At 35.3% G+C, this 27,098-nt stretch overlaps 1 protein-coding gene across 1 annotated transcript; it reads left to right on the top strand.

Annotated features, from left to right (window-relative positions):
* The first annotated feature begins 2,963 nt into the window (after window positions 1-2,963).
* On the top strand, window positions 2,964-26,339 carry LOC100374656 (ubiquitin carboxyl-terminal hydrolase 37-like). Its single transcript, XM_085495636.1, has 19 exons — window positions 2,964-3,315; window positions 5,282-5,447; window positions 5,903-5,952; window positions 6,654-6,799; window positions 7,771-7,895; window positions 8,707-8,794; window positions 10,192-10,341; window positions 10,851-10,979; window positions 11,555-11,687; window positions 13,337-13,587; window positions 14,148-14,279; window positions 17,042-17,206; window positions 19,206-19,295; window positions 20,244-21,013; window positions 21,518-21,772; window positions 21,919-22,035; window positions 22,160-22,275; window positions 25,458-25,669; window positions 26,011-26,339. Exons 1-19 carry the CDS (start codon window positions 3,169-3,171, stop codon window positions 26,027-26,029), a joined length of 3,261 nt encoding a protein of 1,086 aa, XP_085351762.1. The 5' UTR covers window positions 2,964-3,168; the 3' UTR covers window positions 26,030-26,339.
* The last annotated feature ends 759 nt before the right edge of the window (window positions 26,340-27,098 follow it).

Genomic DNA, 27,098 nt, shown 5'->3' with positions numbered 1-27,098 from the left:
CATCCATGTGTGATTAATATAGTGTAGTTGTGTGTGTGTCGATTACATTAAATAACATTACCAGTATGTACAGTTGTAGATACCTAGTATAATGTGATTACCCAGTCACTGCGAGATCTGGCCAAATTCGTGACATGCACAGCACGGTTGATTCACCTGCTCATGTCAAAATAGTAATCATCCACAGAGGGAATAGTACTTTTATTTCAGCGTTTGCAAGTGCAATGTTTTGTCACCACTTCGATGCTATGACTTTTTACATTTGATTTCACACATGGGATTTCGCAGTGAAAAGAGAATGGTCTATCTCACAGTATTACCTTGGATAACATTTTTTTTTTCATGAAAATATGAAGAGGAGATTTCTGTTTCTGATGACTATACAGCTGACAATAGTATAGGTCGGGGGGGCGATGAGACCCTTGTTCATTTGATATCTTTGATAAAAATTTATTTTATATTCTTGCAAATCTACATACAGTCCCATTTATTGTGTACAGACCAGAAAATCGCCCCAAAATGAGATAATGTTTATAAATTTACAATAAAATATACATAAATTATTGAGGTCATACAATTATTGTACACGTACTTGGTGGTATGCACATCAATCTGTACATCACTTCACAGAACATTAGCCTTTTCACCATCAGTTTCCTCTTTTCATCACAAATTCACAAAATAGTCCTGTTTGTAGTCTGCACTTTCCTTTAAAAAATTGGGACAGAAATAGCCAAATATTTTGAGTAAAAGCTAAAAATTGACCCAAATTTTGTCTGTTGGCTCCAAAATTAGGATTCATTTCCAGAAATATTTGAGAATATGAGAAAAAAGTATTGAAAAATTTGGACGAGAAAGTCTGGTGGTGATAAGGTTCTTTTATTATCTAACCCAACATGCAATGATTGGTTATGCAAATGAGCATTTTCAATGACAAATTATATAATACAATTCAGCGTAATCTTTTTCTTGTATGTTTCTTACATATTAGCTGGTGTTTGAGATACTGTGTTTTATTGTTTTTGTCAGAGAAACAAAACTGCGTCCTTACAGGAAATTAAATTTGTCAGGCTGTACTGTTTTATGAAGATTAAACTGGTTTGTACACAACTGCTCAGGTTTTCATTTATGTCATCAACAGACCTATTTATTGTTTGAAGTGTTTTATATCTAACAATTAATTACCAGGCTGCCCTCATGACGGGAGGAGTTCAGCAGGGCTTTATTCTTCAATCAGATGCAGGAACATATAGCCTTTGTGTGTGAGTCTGTCTGTCCGTCTGTGTGTGCGAGTACAAAGCTGTATTCAGACATACCTTGATCAATTCTTTTCAAACCTTACACATACTTAATAACTCGGTCTATTATCTATGCAAGGAGCAATGATTTTGTGATTAGGTCAAAAAAAATCTTGATTTTTTGGCAGCAGCACTCGGACATATTATCATTTAAAGGGCGGCAGTCGTCGTGCCGCGTCCTGTTCGATATGGGACTCATAGCGACGTATACAACGCGTGTAAAATACATTGTTTATTTACATGCAATTCGAACACGCGCTGCACGACGACCACCGCGCTTTAATTTCCTTTTCCAACAACATTATTCTGAAACGCAAACAAAGCAAGAAATGTTACAAAAGTAAGTTCATTCAAATACAATATGTCCCCGAAACACCAACACAGGGGAGAACAAAATTGCCTGCAAGTTCAAAATGGCCGGTCTCTGCCTTGCGTAGCAACCATCTTTCTGATTGATAAGCTTGAATAATCATAGTTTTCTGAGTAAAATCTTTGTCTGAATCATATATATTAATATTAGAGAACAATCTGTATAGATTATACAACTATTTGACCACTTACTATGCGAAGATCATGATTTCAATATACTTTGATTTTGAAAAAGGCAAGTCGTTACAAAACACTAATCACAGTCCCTCTATAATATATGATATAACAGTTTTGTGAAAATTGTTATTTGAATAGAATTATGCTGTAATAACGTTTCTGTTTGAGACCATTAGGCCAGACTTTTGTTATATATTATTTCACGGGTTTTTATAAGGCAATTTTTTTGAGGAGGGCGGAAAAAGATTCTTTTTTTTTTCCCATTAGATTTGTGAGATTCTCAAAGAATTGTAAGTGAGATCATTGATCGGAGAGAAGAAATGAAATCAAATTTTATTTTATGTATAACCTTGTTTCTCATCTGCGCGGGACTTCGATACTTTGATCATGATACTCCCACGCAAATGCAACTCGGATTTGTCATGTGGCGGGCGGTAAAAAAATGAAGATAAAATAATATTTTTTTAGCAATTTTTTGCGCTTACAAGTCGGCGGACACAAGAAATTACGCTGAAATTAAATTTTATTTTTATTTAATTTTTGGCCATTCGGCGGGTTCGCGAAACAAGGGATAATAAAAGTCTGGCCTTATAATAAGAGTGTACAAAATTGCATCATCAATGTTTTAAAATAGCTCATACTGAGCCTCATTTTATTACGTTATTATAACGTTTGAAATAAAAACATTATAAATACGTTATGTAAAAACATTGATGAGAAATTATGTAATGATAGTCCAATACTGATATTTAATAACATAATAAATACATTGTAGAAAATTACGTTATAATGACGTAATTATATAATGTTTTGATTTCATGTTTTTTCAGATCGTTTTTATGACGTCACAAAAATACGTTGCATAATTATATTTGTAAACATCATAATAACGTTTTCAAAAAAACTTATTTTCACCATAGCAAAAAATAAAAGTATAATTGCGTAATTAATGATATCATAATAATTTGTGTAATTTGTGTTCTTTTTTTAAATTAACTCTCCCTGTACATCAACCACAGTCCCTCAACACCGGTGTGGAGAGACTGTGATAACAACTCAGCACCCACCGCTCAGTCTGCAGGCCATTAAAACAGCGCCAACTAACGGTGTCATTGAGTCATCTATTTCCCGCCATTTTTATTCTCATTCAAAATGGCGGAGCGCAGAAGATGTAAACATCGCGTCGTGTAACGATAAAAAAAATAGTTCACTCAGCTGACGTCGATGTTAACTTTCGTTTTTTACTACACACATGTAAGGTTAGATGGTAACGATTAGAGTGTCATATTTTGTGTGACGAACATTAATTTTAATTTGACGCGCAATGTTTCGCGTTAGCGGAAAAGTGAAGCACACTGGCCTCGACCATGGACAATCGAAATGGAAGGAAGGCGACATACACATCTTCAATGAGAGGGGAGCACCTTTTATATTATTCAAGCCAAAGTTTGGGACGCAAAAGACATATCCGGTACGTCATGATTTCCTAACTTTTCGAATAATCGTTAAATCATATAGCACTCAGTCATTGCGATGTTGAATGACCCTGAGGTCTGAGCTGTGTTCGCCAAGGATGTCAACATTCCTGGCCAGCTGCCAACAACAACCAAAAACATAAACGTAGTGTTTTAGTAACTTAATGTTTATACCTGTTAGTGAGTCCGGTGATGTCATCAGTTTTTTCCCCCGAAAAGGTACATAATTCATATAATACATACCGTTATGATAGTAATGGAGCTCTCTCTCTCTCTTTTTTTAGCTCCTTGATAATGATATAGCTATGAAGGTACCTTCCATGGTATAACCTCTAAGACAAGCCTACGTCACAAACTGGTCAAAATCCCCCAAACATTGCCAGCAACCAATCACAGACTAGCTTAAACAATAGCTTTCCTTGACGATAATATTTAGCAACGTTATTTCCCCCACGCTAACTTGAAAAATCTTTTGTTTTTGTCTCGTTTCCGTTTCCGGTCTGTCTTAGAGAATCTGTCAATTATAGTTTTTCGGCTGACTGACATTATGAATCGCAAACCAACACCAATTTTAATAAATACTATTACTATCCACTCGTTGCCACCCTACCTCTGTGTTTTGTACGTGATTTGGAAATTAGTTTTTTGATATATTCTGAATGCTTGCCTCCCACTCCTTGGGACAAGAACATCGGACAAATTCCAACCAAAAACAAGCAAACTTGATAGGTGCTGGTACACACTCAAGGATAGTGAGGTCTGATGGATTGATTTGCTTGACTGGAGCATTATATAATCATGAAAAACATGGGCTTCCCCAACAGTCCCCCCATTAGCTTTTATGATAAGAGGTTCTATGTTTTCATACAGAATATAAACACAATTCCTGCTAACACCACCCAGGTTCATCAGTCCCTCAAGGCCAAATAAAAACAAAATTTGATGTTTTCAGTAACAGTCTGATAAAATTCTTGGTCGGTTGGTCGGCAAGGATTTTTTAAATTTGTTATTATTATTTGTTATCAAAAACAACAATGGTTTGATAAGTCGTTTTCTACAATAAAAAGGGAATTAATTAGTACATGTACCTCTAAGTTGCTAACAAAACAACCAACCAACCCATATATCAAACACCAATATTATACCCTTAAAAAGCATTATACAAAACTTATAAAATATAAAAAAAAGAGAATATAAAAACATGTTGGTGTCCAAACTTGAATATATGGACAGTGCCAACCAAAATGAGTACTGGTCTGTGCTGAAAAGCCTACGTAATCAAAACAAACACAGTCTTTTGTGAGTGTATTCAGTTTTTTTTCTAGAAAAAAAGATCTCCCTACCAGGGTGTGGAGTTTTTGATAATTGTAAGTTAAATTGGAGCATTCTATGGCTTCCTTGGCCATCGCATGGGGGCGCTGAACCCCAGTTCCTTTGTTTAAAAAAATCCCTGGTATGTCTATTTACAAATCTACCGATAACTTAATTTATTTAAGAATTGAATTCATATTCTGCAATTACAGCCGTTCTGAGAATTATTCAGCGCCACTTGATTGAGGGGCGCGTCATTTGGGATTACTATTTCATAAGGTTTGTCGGCATGGTGAATTGCAAGTATTATCTAGCGTGCATATACAGCAACCTTTTATTTTTTATATTTATATTGTAATTATTTTCAGTAATTTTAAAAATCGCAAGTTGTGTGTTGCTTAAATTTGTCGAAAATGTCAATCCCTCGTTAATTTTAGTCAGTTTTACCTCTTACAAAAATGAACTAGACATAATATCAATCATCATACCCTCGTCATTTTCAAACTGCAGTTGAAAAAGTAATTCACTCATGGAAGGCACTTTTGATATGACAAAGTCCATCAAATCGTTATAAGTTTTCCATCTGTGTATCCTGAAATGCAACATTAATTGAGTCAGCAAAATTAATTTTTAGTTTTTGCGTTATTTCAGCTGAAAAATAATGTTAAAAGTTTATCTGAAGCAAGTACTAATAGACGAAGAATTATAATCTGCTTGAGGAATGGTAACAGTATACACTTGGATCAAGCGAATAACCCTGATATTGTCAGAGGCATGTCTGCCTACCTGAATGAATTGAAAATGGATTCTCAACCTGGTGAGTATAGTTTTTTACACATGTTAGTTTAACACTTTGACAGGCCCTGATAGCAGATTACCCAAAATAAATTGAGGAAACCAGGGGATGTGTGCTTTTTTTGGGGTGCATTTTATCAGAAGTTTGGAAAAAATTAAAAAAAAAAAATTAAAATGAAATGCATGTTGATTGATTTTTTTCTGTCCGGCATCTGAGGTCATGTTGGCTCTTTATGTGTCACCTTGTCAGTTTCCAGCCACCATGTCTGTTTTAGGCAGAGACAAAACTATTTTCTTCACTTTTTCTGGTTAATTTATTTTTCTAAAATTGGCACGCATAGGTGGCTTATTATTATTCTGAAATTATCATTACAATTTGTTAAAATTTTTTTCTTACACTGGTGACATTTACTTTCTGACAAATGTTTTTTTCTGACTTTATGAATGTTAATAAAGTTTGTTTGGGTTTCTTTGTAGGCTCTAGTAGGTTTTCTTCCATGACTCCAGTTAAAACAATGATCAGTAAGGTAAGCATTCACTGTAAAACAATCTGCAGCATAGTCTTAACTTAACTCTGAAGTTGCTTTGAGCTGGTTTTGTCTTGTCATAAAAACTTTTCTGATAAAAAATCTTGAAAAATAAATGTAAAATTACCTATTTTGCTATTTTGTTATTTTTTTTATACAAGTGTAGGAAAAATTTGGGGGGGGGGGGGGCATTTGCCCAGGCATGGACTCTTATCCGGATAAATACAATATTTGAATGTTTAAACCATTTATTTTCTGCTACAAGTAGTGTTTCAGAAATTTACAGTCCATGTATGAAATGTGCTTTAACATACCACACCAATAGATCATTTTCCGTTCACTGCGAGAATCACGCGTTATGCGTGAAATCAAACATAAAAACACGACAAACAAATGTCATAACGTTGTAGTGGCGTCAAACATCGCTTGGGATTCGACAAACGCAGAAATATTTTGGGGGGCATTTCCATGATGATAGACAATTTCTATTAAGTCAGGGTATTCAAAAGCAATATTCCTCTTCCGAAGATCGGCCGGTCGATGTGAGCTACGAATTAAAGAAATTAGAGTTCAAAATCAAATCTTTCGATTTTTGCGGCATACGTTCGATGCGCGTCTTTCATGCATCTTACGAGATCTCGCAGTTGAACGGAAAGTCACCTACTAACTATATATTGCTATTCTTGTTACAATTCATGCAGGGTGAGCCTAATGGCCAAGTGTTTTCGCCTCAGCAAACTACGTTTACACCTCATAAACGTCCAATGTCATATAATTTCTCGCGTTCCGTGCCCCCTAAAACATCAGACGAACACAAGAAAAACAAAGAAAATAAAGGAATTGTCAGGTTTGTATAGGACTTTATTGTGTTCATGTGGAAGGATACATTCAGATTTCTCTTGTAGTGATGAGGCTGGTGGATTTATTAGTACATTTGTTTATATTAGAGTGTGCTGGTCTAGTGAAAATTATGATTTGATAATAACCACAAACTTCAGAATGCTATGTTTCAAATTATACACATTGTACTTGCAATCACAGCATTAAATTTAACAACCATTGTTGTGGTGTCATCTCAAGTTTGGGACAGATATTTTTGGATAATTCCCCCAAGTGCTGACACTGATTTCCACCATTCAGAATCACATTCCTACTAGAAGAACACAAACTAACAACTGAACACTGCATCATTAAACATATACCTTATTTTGATCATAGATATTGTAAAACACTTTTTTAGCTGGAATTAATTTTCGCTGAATAGACTTTTTGGGTGTTTTGTATGGAATTTATTTTCACTGTTTTTTGATGAGTTGAATGTAAAATATAAGAAAACAAGTATATTCGCTGGATTTTATATTCACTGAATCATTTCTATAGCGAAAATCAATTCTAAGCGCAAATTAAGTGTTCTGCAGTACACCTCTGTTACTTTATATGCTTATAATAATAATAATAATAATATTCATTCAACACTAAAACAATCTACAGTGAGTTGTTCTATGGTCGTATAAAAATAGAAATAAAATAAAATAAACTACATTAAGATACAGTAAGGTTAATCAACTACACAGAATGCTAAATAATATTACAAACACATGAAGGATCACAATAAACTTATACTGTACAATACAATGCCTTACATAAAGAGAAAAGAAGATATTTCGACGATTTCTCGCAGCATCGCACTAATGTATGTTACTTATGCTTGTGTAAATCTATTGTAAAATAAAATACACAGCTAAGGGGTTTATATATACACTTTTATTGGAAATTTGTGCATTCACTTTGTCTCATAAACCTTTTGTATGTCATTAGGATTACGTCACCTCGGTCTGAAAGGAAAGCGCTATCGGAACGAAAGATATCATCTACCACATCTTCCCACTTCCTTGAAGATTTTAATGAGAAACAGAAGCAGCTTGAGGAAAAAACGACCTCTAGTAAGTAGTGACTCTCTTTCATCCAACGACCTCTAGTAAGTAGTGACCCTCTTTCATCCAACGACCTCTAGTAAGTACTGGTAGTGACCCTCTTTCATCCAACGACCTCTAGTAAGTAGTGACCCTCTTTCATCCAACGACCTCTAGTAAGTAGTGACCCTCTTTCATCCAACGACCTCTAGTAAGTAGTGACCCTCTTTCATCCAACGACCTCTAGTAAGTAGTGACCCTCTTTCATCCAACGACCTCTAGTAAGTAGTGACCCTCTTTCATCCAACGACCTCTAGTAAGTAGTGACCCTCTTTCATCCAACGTCCTCTATTGAAAAAACTTTGTGCGTCTTCAAATGTTTGCTGACGTAATTTTTTTTATTCATAGTACGTGCTGCTTATAGGTCACGCAGAGCTTGCAGGCTTATATAAATTTTATTGTGAAAAAATGCATGTGATAATATATATATAATTCACATACTGTAAATGCATTAATTATTTACTGGGTTTTAATTTTGCTATTTTCGCTGATTAATAAAATCCACTAAATTAAATCTATGTGAACATGTTAAATAATAATAAAACTCATTGTTTTCTTGACAAATTCGGGAAAATAAGATAATGTATATGCTCAAAACATCAAAATAGTGAAAATATATAATGATGTACAGTTAGTTTCACGTAGCGAGTCCTGATGCAAAAATGAAATGAATTGACAATATATATGTGTCTCTTTCTCTAATATTGGGAGTTCGGGAAGCACAATATGTGGTTAACGCAATGTCTGAATGTTGCAATGACTTTTTCTCCATACATTGTAGCACCTAAACTGGCTGTTGGTGGATTTTACAATAATCGTGGACAACAGATGGTAAACTATGGACGGAATAATACATTTTTATCACTAAGGTATGGTATTGTTATTGTACCAATGTCATCAAGGGTGTATATTGTTAAGTTATGCAATACGTTTAGAAAGGGTCAATGATTACAGTTACAATCATACATGTATGAAATCTCACCTCATGTGAAGGGGTTGGAGGTCACACCATCTCTGAAATGGTAAAAATCTCACCACATGTGAAGGGGTTGGAGGTCACACCATCTCTGAAATGGTAAAAATCTCACCACGTGTGAAGGGGTTGGAGGTCACACCACCTCTGAAATGATTGAAATCTCACCTTATGTGAAGGGGTTGGAGGTCACACCATCTCTGAAATGGTAAAAATCTCATCCCATGTGAAGGGGTTGGAGGTCACACCATCTCTGAAATGGTAAAAATCTCGCCACGTGTGAAGGGGTTGGAGGTCACACCACCTCTGAAATGGGAAAAATCTCACCTCATGTGAAGGGGTTGGAGGTCACACCACCTCTGAAATGGTAAAAATCTCACCTTATGTGAAGGGGTTGGAGGTCACACCACCTCTGAAATGATTGAAATCTCACCTTATGTGAAGGGGTTGGAGGTCACACCATCTCTGAAATGGTAAAAATCTCATCCCATGTGAAGGGGTTGGAGGTCACACCATCTCTGAAATGGTAAAAGTCTCGCCACGTGTGAAGGGGTTGGAGGTCACACCACCTCTGAAATGATTGAAATCTCACCTTATGTGAAGGGGTTGGAGGTCACACCACCTCTGAAATTGTAAAAATCTCACCACGTGTGAAGGGGTTGGAGGTCGTCACACCACCTCTGAAATGATTGAAATCTCACCACGTGTGAAGGGGTTGGAGGTCGTCACACCATCTCTGAAATGATTGAAATCTCACCTTATGTGAAGGGATTGGAGGTCACACCATCTCTGAAATGGTAAAAATCTCATCCCATGTGAAGGGGTTAGAGGTCACACCATCTCTGAAATGGTAAAAATCTCGCCACGTGTGAAGGGGTTGGAGGTCACACCACCTCTGAAATGGTAAAAATCTCACCTTATGTGAAGGGGTTGGAGGTCACACCATCTCTGAAATGGTAAAAATCTCGCCACGTGTGAAGGGGTTGGAGGTCGTCACACCACCTCTGAAATGATTGAAATCTCACCTTATGTGAAGGGGTTGGAGGTCACACCACCTCTGAAATGGTAAAAATCTCACCTCATGTGAAGGGGTTGGAGGTCACACCACCTCTGAAATGATTGAAATCTCATCCCATGTGAAGGCATTGGAGGTCACACCATATGTGGGAAAGGATGGTTAAAATTGACAGACGGGGATTGGGTCAAATGTCACATTGAAAAAGGAGGGTTAATGGTTACATCTGTAGAGAGTTTAGGTTAATGATAATAGTAATTATCATAATTCTATTTCAGGAATAGTCCAGTGAAGTCACGTCGACCACTAGGATTTCTCTCTGATCCTTCACACCTCACCAAAAGTCAAAGACTTAGTGAAAACTATGAAGGATGGGGCAACAAAAATAAACTGGTGACAAATAAAACATCACAAGTTAGTTTGCAAGGGTCAGTAAAAACTTATCTCATTTGTTTTCAATTTAAAAATATTTTTATTATACTTCTAATTGTCTTACTGTTCTGATTCATATTAGTGTATATGTATTTATTATACATCTGTCACCGTAACAGCATAAGTTACAGCGTGTAAGCATCCTTTAATAAAAAAAAACATGGCTGCCATTAGCGTTTGACCGACTCCACACAAAGAAGTTCGCTGATTTTGTTCTAAACTTTTTGGATTTTGGCATTCCCATGATGTATCCTTGAAAAGTGTATAATAATAAGGTTATTACGAAGATATCTCAAAGTATGCACTCAGACAGTAACGCTGCACGTCGGCGTATACTCCAGCTATACTGTCTTCGTGCATACTTTGAGGTATTCTCGTAATAACCTTATATCATTTTTATCAATAATTTATAAGCTGAAAGTATGCGACTTTGATACCTGGTAATATACACTATGTCAGGTTATCTAGTGTGGACTCATAATCATGTCAATTGTCTTCTCTGTAGATTTTCCAATCTCGGAAATACATGTTATATGAATGCCATTTTACAATCTTTGTTCGGTTTGGAAACATTTGCTAACGATGTCTTAAATGGTGATATCTTCAAAAAAATGCCCAAAACCAGTCTTTACAGGTACGTAATATTGTCAATTCCAATAATGGCTGCTAGTCTCTGTACGAATTGAAAGTTGCTTGTCTATTGTACGGGATGGGCGCTACAACTGCCTGACACAATCCATGATGGATCTCATTTCCAAATGTATTACAAAAATTTATACAAATATTTTGTTTTAATTGTATATAAAACACGTCTAAATTCCATCACTTTCTGTTTTCTGGCTATAACCCTCTTCTCCAAGGGGGTTAAAGATGGTTTTTATAGATTTATTTATTTTGTCCAGTGACCAGGGTTATTCATGTATAGCGCCCATGAGAAGTTCGCTAGATTTATAGCATTATGTACCGTAAAATGGGTATCAGTCACACCCATCCTTCTTGAACAATTGAGATAAATATGTGTAGATGCTCTAATAGAAAGTGCATCCCTTCTGTTGCATTGTACCATTTTAATAGAAGTCGCAGCTTGTAATGCCAACTCATTATTAGTCTGTAATAAGTGACTTCCCAATTTTCAACAGATTTTTTCAAAATAAGATGTTGACAATTTACCAAAATATTTTAGGTTGCATATTTTTTTTTCTTTGATAGATGCTTCGCATATTTATTATCTGTGAGAAGATCTTCTAAACTGATGTTGTCCGATGAAAGAAGTCTTTTATTAAAACGTGTCAAGTTGGCAATCTCCTCCAGTGCTGAAAGATTTTCAGGTTTTCTGCAGCATGTGAGTATTAGTATCATTCTCCCAGAATGCATCAGTGTATTTTTTCGATTAATATGTGTAAATAAATTACAGAGGTGTTTCTGTGGTCAAAATGAGTATTATTTTAATGATTCAATAATACATACAACGAATGAATTTTATATTATGTGCACAGGGAGTTGGACAAACTTGTGTATTTTAATAAATTATTAAATAATAAAATGTTGTATAACTTTTCTTTTACCACCCCCCCCCTCCTGGTATCAATTTCAAGTAATCACTGATCTTTCTTTATACATGTACCACTCTTTCCTTCATCACAATCTTTGTTACGTGCTAATGTTATATGCAAATATTAATGCGCAATGTAGACACACCCTATTATAGTAAATTATCCCAAGGGTTATGTGCTTCCAATAGGGCATATACTGTAAAGTAGTTTTTGAACAATTTTGTATATTTCTGTAATAATAGAAAGTAGGCTAGTGCCATAGTGTTATGCCTTTTTTGGAAATGCCAATGTTACTGTGGTCATGATGGAAATTACAAGCACAATTATGGACACGTAAATATTAAATACATGATAAGAGTTATCAGTTGCTGTTCCCAAACTGAATACGTTGGTAAATTAGTGAGCAAGTCAAACTTCGGGGGTTGATATTAAATTGAATTAAGGTTGCCTGTCTATTGGACTGGTTGGGAGAATAAAAGTGCCTGTCCTAATTGATGATGACTTATTATTTTAAATAAAATGTTAATTCTTGGCTGTTCATCATTTCATAAGTCAAACTACCTAATTTGGTCAGTTAGTAAAAACTTGAAATCATCTGTCCTCAGAGACAGACAGTTTGTACATTTACCTATTCCAGCTAAAATCTGCTGATCAGGGACAGATATAGAAGTCTGTCCATCTGTCCCTGATGAGCAGACTTCTATATTGACCCTTGAACTTTCTTCCCAAACATAAGTATGAGACTTGCTGTAAACAATCTTCTAAATGTGTATGTAATCACAAATTCTTTGGGAAATGCAAATGATGTTGTCATGTCAACCAAATTTTAAAAAATGTTGTATGGATATATAATTCTCAATATTTCTTTCTGATATTTCATTGATGACATTACATTATGATCTATCATGATCTAAATACTAATTATGTTAATGTAACACGTAACTGAGTATTTTTTTGATGAAACAATTTCCTTTGTTATCTGCATATATGATGATTCTTTTAATAGAACAATAACAATCACTGTATTTGCATTTTAATATTTTCAATGATCATCAAGAAACTATTACGCTACGATAAATCAGATTTGGACATCAACATGCAGAGTATCGAAGAACATTATTAAAACTACCGAAAAATCTGTATTAGAAGCTGCATCCCTAATAGAAGCTGCACCCATTCTTTTTGAACAATTGAGACCCCATTTCTCATATGTGTAGATGCTCTAATAGAAGCCACATCCCCATCTGTTGTATTGTACCATTTTAGTTGATGCCGCGGCTTTTAATACAGATTTTACAGTATATATTTTTGTTCATGTAATTAAATACATTAGCAGTCCTGCTAATGTAATAAAACAAGAACATCACATGCAGCAAAAACCAGCATATGTTCTATTAATGATTACTTTCCAAATTTTGATTTATTTTCCTCTTGGAAGGATGCGCATGAATTCCTGGGTCAGTGTCTGGATCAGCTCAAAGAAGATGTTGAAAAACTGAACAACGATATGAAAGAAGACTTTGAAGCCAAGATTACAGGTGATGACAAGCCACCTGTATATCACAACTGTCCTGTAACACAGAATTTTGAGTTTGAAGTGTGTCATGTAATTACGTGCAATCAGTGTAATGAAGTGGTGACTAAAACAGAACAGTTTTATGATCTATCGGTGGATATGCCAAAAAAGAGGTAAGTGCTCCCCGTGTGTAGTGTTGTGTCATGTTGTGTTGTTTTTTTTCACCCTGGTTAATGTTTTTTAGTCCACTTTCTGATAAAGTCCGATAACAGGGACTTATGGATTGACTTTCATGCATATGTGCATCAGTTCCTATCCAGCCATATCTCACACATGCTTAGGCTGATCAAGTTCAAACTTCGCACATACATCAGACATTATATTGGACACACATTTGTTTTATGATCTGATTCCAGATGGGTGAATGACAGTCATTTTATGTCAAAATCCTATAATCAAGCATTTCTTCTGCAATTCCGGAACTGGATCTGATTTAAAATTGCCGACTAATAACAGGAACTCATTTCGTGACATGACTTGGAACTATTGCAATAGCACAAATAAAATGTGGAAATAACGAATAATTAAATGCTTGATGCATAAGTACCAAAATAACAATAAACAAAATTAGCTTTCACTATCACCCTCCAGGGGGCGCTATACAATAAAACCATTCATTACTCATCAACATGTAAAATCATGATCTCATCATTTACAATGTCTTGTTCTCCAGAGATGCGAGTGAAATCAAATCCATTCAGTATACCATCGACCAATTCTTCAGGGATGAGAAAATTGAATATGATTGCAGTGAATGCCATTACAGACAAGCTACTGTCACACATAAGTTTACTCGGTTACCAAGGTAGGTCAGAGATCACAGTTTATCACTATGGTAACATGCATATGGTTGATCCTTTAATTGCCCATACTTTGTAGCAGCCTCGTTTCCCCCTGAATGCATAAATATATGTGGCGTATTATGAGATGAAGATCAAAGTCATCTTGCACTTCTAACCAGTAGCATTAATGCATGCATTTGATGCTTGGAATTATCATTATCTCACTTATCCAGGTAAGAGCCCATGCTGGAGCAAACGCTCACCCACCACTTTTGACATAATAAAGAAGTTGACGTTATATCCGGGCACACACCCAGGGGGTCTTTTTCTACACAAAAAACTATTTTCTATTTGCTGATTGTGGTTGTATTAACTTGACTTTCTTATAAAAATTCTTTAAATATAATTGATTTACATTTATTTTTCAAGATTGTTTTTTTTCAGAATCATAACAGTCAGCAAGTCTTTAAAAATATATATATATATATGTCACTCGTTCGACTTTAGTGTCGTCGACAATGAAACCAATGTTGCAATATTGTAGCAACATGTACCTGGAAGAGTGGTTGAAATCACGTTATTTTGGCTTTATAAAATATTTGGTAGCAGCTTGAGAATCCATAACTGGTGCCAGCAATTTTGCAATGTCACGCCGAAGAACTTTTTAACCATCTTTCATCACCGCTCTTGCATTTCTGTCAAGAAAACTATTCTTCTATCGTTGGATAAAAAAATTAACTTCCTATTTCAAGCCCACAGATATTCCAACCGCTGGAACTTGCTGAATGATAACTTTCACTGTGATTGTGATAAGCGTTGAGTCTGATAAGAAAGCAATGTCACGATTTGACCTTCATGATGAAATACTAGTAGTGATGTCATTCTTAGCCAAGTAGTAAAGCAAATGCATAAAAGTCAAAGATGATTGCTAGACTGTAAACAAAAGCATCGTGTGCCATCGCAGCAGAGCGACCCCATTTTTCTTGTCTCTTTAACCCCTTAGTTTAACCCCTGACATTTTAATTCTTTTTGAGTTCACGCGTATTGGGCGTGTTTGTCGGCGGGAAAATCCTGATTCATATGATTCCTCACTGTCGATTTTTATTATTTCTGGTTTATTTGTCACATTGTAAGCAATACATTAGTTTTGTTTTACTTCTAATGTTGCATATTGTTAATTTATTTCTGTTGCATGTTTTCATTTGCCGTTCTATTCCCTGCCGCAGTTCAATCTGCGTGTTTTTTGACAATTTTCTATGTTCAGGATCCTGGGCTTATACCCGGATATATACGTTATATTCAAAAACGAAAAATTCATGAAATTCATGAAAATGTCCAATGATTATGACACTGATTATCTTGCAATATGCACTTCAATACTCTTGTCTTATAAGTCAATTTTTCAGATTACCTTTAAAATCTTATTAACTGCATTCTGATTATAAACTGCCCCCCCCCAAATGGAGAGTTCTGACTAACAGTGTTCTTGACAGCAATTCAAAAACCTCAAATGTCTTGATTACAAATCAAACTCGTATGACCTTAGTTCCAATGTTTTAACTGTGAAATCTATTTTAACATACCTGCGAATCAGCGCCACCGCAAATCGAGAACAAGGTGCTACTAGTAAATATTCAACAAATCCACTAATCTGTCAAAAAGCATTCTTTTTTCCTTATCTTGTCAAAGCAAAATGCGAAAGTTATCATTGATTCATTGATCATTGAAAGAAATTGGCTTTAAAAACAGTAACCTAGAAATTCATAGGGGTAAAATATTCCAGGTAATAAAGATGACACCCTAGCAGCTGGAGAAGAATATTGCCCAAAATGGCTCCCTGCATTGGAAAGACGTCATTGGCATAATATGTCAAAGAGAGAGAGAGGGATGATCCCTTAAAATTGAGTCAGATTGTTGACTGCTCGGGAGGTCGGTCTTCAGAAATAAAATAAAATAAAATTGTAGATGGCTGTATAGGTGACTTGAGGTATAAACAAAAATGTTGCAGCCCCTGATTTTCTTAGTTTTTACACTAATTTTGATTATGAAATGTAAGTTTCATTATACCAAATTACAAATTTCATAACTATTGTTGGATTTTTCCCCAAGAACACTATATCAGTGTATGATTTCCTGTTGCGTCAATGACATATCAGTGAATTAGCATAACTCGTTGCCGCACAGCAAATCTCTGTGCATCAATGGCATGTCATAGTTTCTTAGGTTGCATACTGTTACCCCCCCCCCCCCCCCATCAAGTTGTGTCGTAGTCGATTCTTCCTGTGGATGTGTGAATGAAAGGAACACTTAATTACCAATATCGTCAGTAAACTTGCCAACGAATCGCCTGTATTGATGTCTGGAGGTAGTTTTGAATTTGAAACACTTTGGGCCACCTCAATCTCAAAAGGAGGCAATGTTACAATCTCAAGTCATTACTTTATGCTAGATTTTCATATTTTTTCTCATTTTGCCTTTTTTAAATGTAATAAATTATAAAGTACAATTACAACGACGACAACAATTATTATGGAAAATTCATATATCGATCATGCTCCTTTCTAAAAGTATCTTGGCCTCCTATTAAAAATGGCATGGGCTAATCTGATAACGAGCCAGACGCCAGTTTGAATCAGCACAGGCAAGTTTGCTGACCATGTTGGTAATTAGGTGTTCTTTTCATTCACACGTCCACAGTATTACTGGTAAAACAATAGGTGGGAAATAAACATCATATGGTATGATTACAGATTCATTAATGTGATCAAAACAATTCATCTTACAGAATATTGATATTACATTTGAAGAGATACAGCTACAACTTGTCCACTTTGAAAAACACCAAATTAGCACAGAATATAAGGATTCCAAATTATCTAACTTTATCACTGCATTGTACAACAAAGACAGAAGTTCCTTTATCAGCTGAAAGAAAACCTGTGCTTTGTAGGTATGTGTAAATAACTACAGAAGATAATATATGTGCTCTTTAATCATGTGTGATTAGGGATTGGTCAGTTACTTCGGCCTAGGGGGGTCGGTGGATCAGTAGGGGGGGTACCCTGTTTTTGATTGTGCGAATAGGGGGGGGTCACCCTGTTTTTGATATGTTTTACAGAATTCACACACGCGCTCATGCATATATTTTTAAAAATTTTATTTCAGAACAAACGATAAAAAAGTTAATCGTACAAATGTGTTCTTAATAACTATTACCTATAAATTTGTTGATGCAAAAAATGTTGTAGGCTAAATATTTTGAGGTTAAAGTTGCCAAATAACAGATTATGCAATGCGGCTAGAACCCCAATTATACAGTTAAGTTTTAAACACATCCCAAGTCCATGTGCTGCTGATATCAGATTATTTTATTTAAAGTCTGAAGTCACCATTGTATAAGATATTTACTGGATTTATCTGATTATAACAGGAGACGGAAAGACAACACAGCAATTAGTACAAAGAGCAGTGACAGTTTTTGTTCAGCAAATCAAAAAAGTAAAATTTTTGAAAATGCTGATATATAAATTAAAATAAATGATGAAAAAATAAATAAATAGTTTTTTTGTTTTTTTAACTTTTAAATATGCATATTTTGCTCTGTAAAATACCAAAATCCAACACAAATTTAAGCAAAAATCAAAGTTTCCTTTGTTTTCATAAGCACAGACTGTGCTTTGGGTGTAAAGCTTTCCTGGTATATAAGATATGAAAGATATTTTAAATCCAACTTAGTTTTCAAAGAGTTCAAACCGCCTAGATTCAAATCCTCTTTTCCTATCATATAAGGGCGTTTATTGAGTGAGTACTCCACAGCTTTGTTTTTATTTACTATCTTTAGCAGCATAGATTTCCCTCCTTCCTGCAGCCTTTTCTGTAGTCGGATCATTTTTTGGCTTTATGCTTCCCCTCCCCTTACAAGGTCCATTAAATGCAAACGCTAAAAATTATGTCAAAATTATGGCAAACCATGATATTTTCATTGCACATATAATACATTTTGTAATCATGTCAGAGCCAAAACTGTTAATGTTTCTTTGTTTTTTTAGGGGGGTCAGCATGTTTTAAGTTTTAAAATATAATGTGTGTGTGTGTGTGGGGGGGGGGGGTCACCCACTTTTTTTATTTGATAGGGGGTGGGTCAACTGAGATTTACAGCTGGCAAAATAGAATCTGCCGACCCCCCCTAGGCCGAAGTAACTGACCAATCCCTTAGTACAATAAAATTTGATGCATGCTCCTTAGGCATGTCTAAATTAATACAAAAGAGGAGATTTGTGCTCCTTATGTATGTGTAAATAACTACAGAAGATAATATGTGTGTTCCTTAGCCATGTGTGATTAGTACAATAAGATTTGATCCATGCTCCTTAGGCATGTCTAAATAAATAGAAAAAGGAGATTTGTGCTCCTTATGTATGTGTAAATAACTACAGAAGATAAGATATGTGCTCCTTAGCCATGTGTGATTAGTACATAAGATCTGATGTATGCTCCTTAGGCATTTGTAAATGAGTACAAAGGGGAGATATGTGCTCCTTAGCCATGTGTGATTAGTACATAAGATCTGATGTATGCTCCTTAGGCATTTGTAAATGAGTACAAAGGGGGAGATCTGTGCTCCTTAGCTATGTGTGATTAGTACATAAGATCTGATGTATGCTCCTTAGGCATTTGTAAATGAGTACAAAGGGGGAGATCTGTGCTCCTTAGCTATGTGTGATTAGTACATAAGATCTGATGTATGCTCCTTAGGCATTTGTAAATGAGTACAAAAGAGAAGATCTGTGCTCCTTAGCTATGTGTGATTAGTACATAAGATCTGATGTATGCTCCTTAGGCATTTGTAAATGAGTACAAAAGAGGAGATCTGTGCTGCTTATGTATGTTGTTGTCATGTTGCATATGTATAGGAAAGCTTAAATCCCACATTTTGTTGTTGCTTGCAGTGTTGTAAAACAAGAGAACAATTTCCAGAGTAAAGATTGTACAGACGCTGTACCAGCAGTGAGGAAGAGGCTTTACAGTGATTCTTCAAGGTATGTCAATTATTAAAAATGTTGGTGAGAATTTTGTTGATGTTGATAAGATGGAAGATAACAACCAAAACAACGGAAGTTCAAAACTGGAGATTAATTAGTTTATGTCCTTGGTTTGTAGCTGAGAGTTATTTCTCATTCATGCATTAACCAAATACTTTTTTTGATACTGATACCATACATAGGCATTATTGTCAGTTTTGGTGCTTTTTCATTTGATCAAATATGGCCTACTCGTAACAAATTACACCATCATACACACTTTTGTGTTCGACAAACTATATCTCCATAACTAAGAAGGAACAAAACAATTCCAAGATCACTTTTAAAGATTATTATCTTGTAAGTTAACGGTGACAAAATCAAAAACAGAAAGAACAAACAGTGAAAAATGGCCAATCCTGCAAAACAATATTTTTCTCAATTTTCACAGGAACTTCCATAAATTAATCTCCTTAGCAAATATTAACACAAGAAGTACATGATCGTATATTCGCTTGGAATTTATTTTCGCTATTTTCGCTGAAGGGATGATTCCGTGAAAATAAAATCCAGCGAATATACTGTTTTTTTCTATATTTCACATTGAACTCGTTAAAAATCAGTGAAAATAAATTCCATACAAAACGCCCAAAAAGCCTTTTCAGCGAAAATTAATTCCATCTCAAATAAAGTATTTTCACAGTTACACTATTTCTCGTTTTCCCCTTTTGCTGCCATCAACATTTGATACTATACATGTATCAGAAATTCAGGCAAATTATGAACAGTAGGTAGCTCCTTTATTAGAGAAACAAAATACTTCATTTCTCTTTCTCAAGTCCCACATGCATGGGTCATACTCATACTTTCTAAACTGGTGGAACAATTCTGCCCGCATATTTATTTCCTGGTGAGAACCCTGTATTATACGGTAATCCATCCATGATATCTGTGGATTCTCTACAGATCTGAAGACAACAAATCCAGATTCAACTTCAAACGAGTGCGAAGGAAATCTGATGATTCTGATAGAACGGAAGAAAATAAAGACTCGGAAGACTTGTCAAAACTTTCTGAAGCCGAACAGGTTGCGAAAGTGTTGGAGATAAGTAAACAGGAATGTGCGAATCCGAGTTTATTGTCTCTGTCAGAAGAACAACAAGTTGCGGCAGTCCTTGAATTAAGCAAACAGGAGATGAGTCACTGCTTGGTCAGTGAAGAGATGAAAGAAAATGAAATAAAGGCCACTTTGAAACTGAGTGAGCAAGCTTCACATGAGGTTTCATTGACAGATCTTCACAGCCGAGTAATCAAAGATGAAAGCAATTGTGATGACTTGGAAGATCATGTTGAAAATGGGAGGGAAAGTCACGATGACAGCCTGCGGACCCAAATAAAGGAACTAGACAGAAGAAATATTACTGGGAAAATAGAAAATTTTGAGATGCAGAATGCAGGTAAAAATAAAAATACAGACTCAGTATTAAATGAATCGAACCATAAAAAACCTTGTATTGTAAATGAACAAGTGCCTCTCAAGAGACCGATTCTTTCTGATACGGATGACTCAGATTATTGTGATGTAAAATTGATTAGTCCTGTTGAAAAGAAAGTACAACATGGGACGTACACTGAAGATGAAAATGGCAAAGCTGCTTCTGATAGAATTGTTTGTAAAGTACGACATGAGACGTACACGGAAGACGAAAATGGTACACTGTACATGGTAAAAAAAGGTAGGTTGAAGAATATTCCTCAGAACGAACTAGTGTTGGAACTGAAACCAAATAAAAAAATATAACAATAACAAACTCCCTACATTATTTTAGAAATCCCACCAACATTTTTTTAAATTTCGTACGCTTGTGATGTAATTTGTCTTGAAATATTCAAACATGATCTTGTTCATTATCACATTAGCGTCCAAATGGATATTGCATCAAGAATTAACCTGCATTTACATGTCCCAGTGTAAACGGTTGGTGTTTTTAATGTCAAAACGATGATAGAAGTTTGTTTTTAAACAGATATTCTGCCTTGTCATAAAGCATGACATACTGTTTTATATTAGTTTTATGTGTTTGTTGCTTAAACAGGTCTTAAATACACAAAAATTTGAACTTCAAAAGTTAATCAAAAGGTCTGAACTTAGTCTGATGACTCAAAACATTTAGAAACACTGCTTGTTCACTTCCATACTCTAAACTATTTAGACTGATGTCCATCTATTTTTTTTGCAGAGATGTGCAGTGGCAGTCAAAATAATCATGATTCAGTTTCAAATAAAGACCATAAAAAAAATATTGTCAAAGGTCATTTGTCTTTGAAAAGACAGTTTCTCTCTGATACTGATGAGTCGGATCACAGTGACGCAAAATTAATTAGTCCTGTCAAAGATGAAAACGGAGAGACGGTCACGAATGGAATTGCGAAGAGAGTACGCCGTGGGACATATACAGAAGATGAAAATGGTGAACTGTATATAGTAGACAATGGTAGGTGCACAAAATATTTTGCAGCCATGCACTAACTACATTGTAGGTAATGGTACGTGAAATTAAAATAATATGCATAGTTGATTCCACCACCTTGATCATGATCAAATTATGTTAGATCTAATTAAATTTTTATTCAAATCAAGATCAAGCAGGCAATGATTCAGATTTACAGAAGGCAATGGAGGCTAGTATAAGAGATTACCATAGTAACAATGAAGAGGATGAAGATCTAAAGAGAGCTAAGGAGCTCAGTTTACAAGGTAAGAATAGCCAACTTCTATCAGGTCTTTAGTAATGATATTTTAAAGAGTTCAGGAGCTCAGTTTACATGGTAAAAGTAGCCGACTTTATCAGGTCTTACATGAACTCTTTTCTAAATATTAGACTTTGAAAATACATACCATGAAACTGATGTTTCCATGGATACTGATGACACTGATGAAGATGATGAAATGATGTACAGTGAAGAACTAATGGCATCATTGAAAGAAAATGAACAGGTATGGGCAAAACACCACTGTTAGTCAAATGACCTATTGTTCAGGCTGTACCTTTATTCCAGTCAACCCACACTTGTTTTTATTTTCATATGCAGATTGTAAACCACTATGGTTGTATTATGCAGATTGTGAACCACTACAGTTGTATTCATATGCAGATTGTAAACCACTATAGTTGTATTCATATGGGGATTGTGAACCACTATAGTTGTATTCATATGGGGATTGTGAACCACTATGGTTGTATTCATATGGAGATTGTGAACCACTATGGTTGTATTCATATGGAGATTGTGAAACACTATGGTTGTATTATGCAGATTGTGAACCACTACGGTTGTATTCATCTGGAGATTGTAAACCACTATAGTTGTATTAATATGCAGATTGTAAACCACTATAGTTGTATTCATATGGGGATTGTGAACCACTATAGTTGTATTCATATGGAGATTGTGAAACACTATGGTTGTATTATGCAGATTGTGAACCACTACGGTTGTATTCATATGCAGATTGTAAACCACTATAGTTGTATTCATATGCAGATTGTGAAACACCATGATTGTATCCATATGGGGATTGTAAACCACTATGGTTGTATACTCACTATGAAACTATAGTGAAAGACTATGGCTGTATTCATATTCATATGCAGATTGTAAACCATTATGGTTGTATTCATATGGGGATTGTGAAATACTATGGTGGTATTCATATGGAGATTGTGAAGCACTATGGTTGTATTCATATGTGGATTGTAAACCACTATGGTTGTATTCATATGAAGATTGTGAAACACCATGGTTGTATTCATATGGGGATTGTAAACCACTATGGTTGTATTCATATGGAGATTGTGAAACACTAGTTGTATTCATATGAAGATTGTGAAACACTAGTTGTATTCATATGGAGATTGTGAAGCACTATGGTTGTATTCATATGTGGATTGTAAACCACTATGGTTGTATTCATATGAAGATTGTGAAATACCATGGTTGTATTCATATGGGGATTGTAAACCACTATGGTTGTACTCATATGAAGATTGTGAAACACCATGGTTGTATTCATATGGGGATTGTAAACCACTATGGTTGTATTCATATGGAGATTGTGAAACACTAGTTGTATTCATATGGAGATGTGAAACACAATAGTTGTATTCGTATTGGGATTGTGAAACACTATGGTTGTATACATATGGGGATTGTGAAACACTATGGTTGTATTCATATGGAGATGTGAAACACAATAGTTGTATTCATATGGGGATTGTGAAGCACTATGGTTGTATTCATATGTGATTGTGAAACACTATGGTTGTATACATATGGGGATTGTGAAACACTATGGCTGTATTCATATAGAGATTGTGGAACACTATAGTTGTATTCATATGCAGATTGTAAACCACTATGTTTGTATTCATATGGAGATTGTGAAACACTGGTTGTATTCATCTGGAGATTGTAAACCGCTATGGTTGTATTCATTTGGAGATTGTAAACCACTATGGTTGTATTCATATCGAGATGTGAAACACTATAGTTGTATTCATATTGGGATTGTGAAACACTATGGTTGTATTCATATGTGATTGTGAGACACTATGGTTGTATACATATGGGGATTGTGAACCACTATGGTTGTATTCATTATGCAGATTGTGAACCACTACGGTTGTATTCATATGCAGATTGTAAACCACTATAGTTGTATTCATATGGGGATTGTAAACCACTATAATGGTTGTATTCATATGGAGATTGTGAAACACTATGGTTGTATTCATATGGAGATTGTGAAACACTATGGTTGTATTCATATGTGGATTGTAAACCACTATGGTTGTATTCATATGAAGATTGTGAAACACCATGATTGTATTCATATGGGGATTGTAAACCACTATACTTGTATACTCACTATGAAACTATAGTGAAAGACTATGGCTGTATTCATATTCATATGCAGATTGTAAACCATTATGGTTGTATTCATATGGAGATTGTGAAGCACTATGGTTGTATTCATATGTGGATTGTAAACCACTATGGTTGTATTCATATGAAGATTGTGAAACACCATGGTTGTATTCATATGGGGATTGTAAACCACTATGGTTGTATTCATATGGAGATTGTGAAACACTAGGTGTATTCATATGGAGATTGTGAAACACTGGTTGTATTCATATGAAGATTGTGAAACACTATGGTTGTATTCATATGTGGATTGTAAACCACTATGGTTGTATTCATATGAAGATTGTGAAACACCATGGTTGTATTCATATAGGGATTGTAAACCACTATGGTTGTACTCATATGAAGATTGTGAAACACCATGGTTGTATTCATATGGGGATTGTAAACCACTATGGTTGTATTCATATGGAGATTGTGAAACACTAGTTGTATTCATATGGAAATGTGAAACACAATAGTTGTATTCGTATTGGGATTGTGAAACACTATGGTTGTATACATATGGGGATTGTGAAACACTATGGTTGTATTCGTATGGAGATGTGAAACACAATGGTTGTATTCATATGTGATTGTGAAACACTATGGTTGTATACATATGGGGATTGTGAAACACTATGGCTGTATTCATATAGAGATTGTGGAACACTATAGTAGTATTCATATGCAGATTGTAAACCACTATAGTTGTATTCATATGGAGATTGTGAAACACTGGTTGTATTCATCTGGAGATTGTAAACCGCTATGGTTGTATTCATTTGGAGATTGTAAACCACTATGGTTGTATTCATATGGAGATGGTGGATCACTATAGTTGTATTCATATGCAGATTGTAAACCACTATGTTTGTATTCATATCGAGATGTGAAACACTATAGTTGTATTCGTATTGGGATTGTGAAACACTATGGTTGTATTCATATGTGATTGTGAAACACTATGGTTGTATACATATGGGGATTGTGAAACACTATGGTTGTATTCATCTGGAGATTGTAAACCACTACGGTTGTATATTCACTATGAAACTATAGTGAAACACTATGGCTGTATTCATATGGAGATTGTGAACTGCAATTGTACATATACCATCAATTTGTTTGTAAATTTACCACACTTAGCAACTTGACCAAGGTGCTCGATCCAGAGTCAAATATTGAAAACAGCAGCTTTTTGTCTTACAGACTGGTAATCTTGGCAATTCCTATCAATTAGTCAGTGTTGTGAGTCATTTTGGCAGCACATCAAGTATGGGTCATTATATAAGTGATGTCTTTGATACCAAAAAGCATACCTGGATGAGTTATGACGACACTGAAGTTGAAAGCATAGACCAATCCACTGTCCACTCACGCAGCAGACAGAAATCTGGATATATATTCTTCTATCAGAGCAAGTAAGTGCAAAAGTATGCGTAGATGGTTTTTTTAACTCAAAAAATGACATAACAAATTGAAATTGACTTTCGTAGCCATTTTTGAATGCAATATGAGAAAAATGCACGCTGTTGAAGTTTATATTTAATCAGTTCTGAAAGATGTCATTAAAAGTCCCTGAAAATGAATAATCAGAAATAAAATATCCATTACTGTTACATAGAAACATTTCAGGAACTTGCTGACCCAAATGTATTAGTTGTGACTATCTTACAGTCCTGCAAAAGAGTAACAGTAATACTAGGTCGTGTGTGAAGTTTTCATGTATTTATATATTGTTTATTATTCTCTTCTCTTCCAGGGATATATCCAGAGTTTGAATAATGAAGTATAAACTATAAAAAAAAAACAAAAACATTTTTTGACAATTACCAGTGTGTGAGAAATATGTTAACAATGAATATGAATAAAAAATTCATATTTTGTTTAAGTTATCTCTTATTTATCAATTATTTTTTGGTATTGTTTTCTTTCACATATAGACACACATTATCAAACTATGTAAAAATACCAAACCAAGCTGTATTAGATTTATTTAGATTTCCCAGATTGTTGGTGTTTTTTGCACGAGATGTTCATGTACTATAAACAATGTATAATAAATAGAAATTTATTGAGAAAATCAGATAAGGTGGACTATTAGTGTTACAATGTACTCAGGCAGGGAGTGTTTCAATCCCCCCTCTCTTTGATTTCTCAACCTGGTTGCCAACTGTTTCAGTCAAATCCATACCATCCTTGACTTCCAAAACCTGAATTACAAGTGTACGGTATCATTCAATCCACACAACCCTTGTCTCTGATGTCACAAACAGTGTTTCAGTCATTGTAGTTTTCCTCGTTCAGTTTTACAACACTGCCAGTGAGTGTTCCCATTCCACCTCCCTTCATTGAGTTTTACAATGTGGCCAAAGAGTGTTCCCATTCCCCCCTCTTTTCATTCAGTTTCACAACATGGTAGTGAGTGCTCCCCTTCCCTCTCCCTTCATTCAGTTTCACAACATGGTCAGTTGGTGCTCCAATTCCCCCTCCCTTCCCTTCCTTGACTTTTACAACACGGTCAGTTAGTGCTCCCATTCCCCCTCCCTTCATTCCGTTTCACATCATGGCCAGTGAGTGTTCCCATCCCCCCTCCTCCCTTCATTCAGTTTCACAACACTGTCAATTAGTGCTCCCATTCCCCCTTCCCTTCCTTGACTTTCACAACACGGTTAGTTAGTGCTCCCATTCCCCCTTGAGTGTTTCCATTCCCCTCCCTTCATTGATTTTAACAGCATGGCCAGTGAGTGTTCCCATTCCCCCTTCCCTTCCTTGACTTTCACAACACTGTCAGTGAGTGTTTCCATTCTCTTTCCCTTCATGAACTTTCGTAACACGGTCAGTGAGTGT

The sequence above is a fragment of the Saccoglossus kowalevskii genome, chromosome 22 (assembly GCF_978046115.1).
Source record: "Saccoglossus kowalevskii chromosome 22, keSacKowa6.1, whole genome shotgun sequence".
NCBI classification, from domain to species: Eukaryota; Metazoa; Hemichordata; class Enteropneusta; family Harrimaniidae; genus Saccoglossus; species Saccoglossus kowalevskii.
This window is presented reverse-complemented; position numbering and strand designations above follow the sequence as displayed.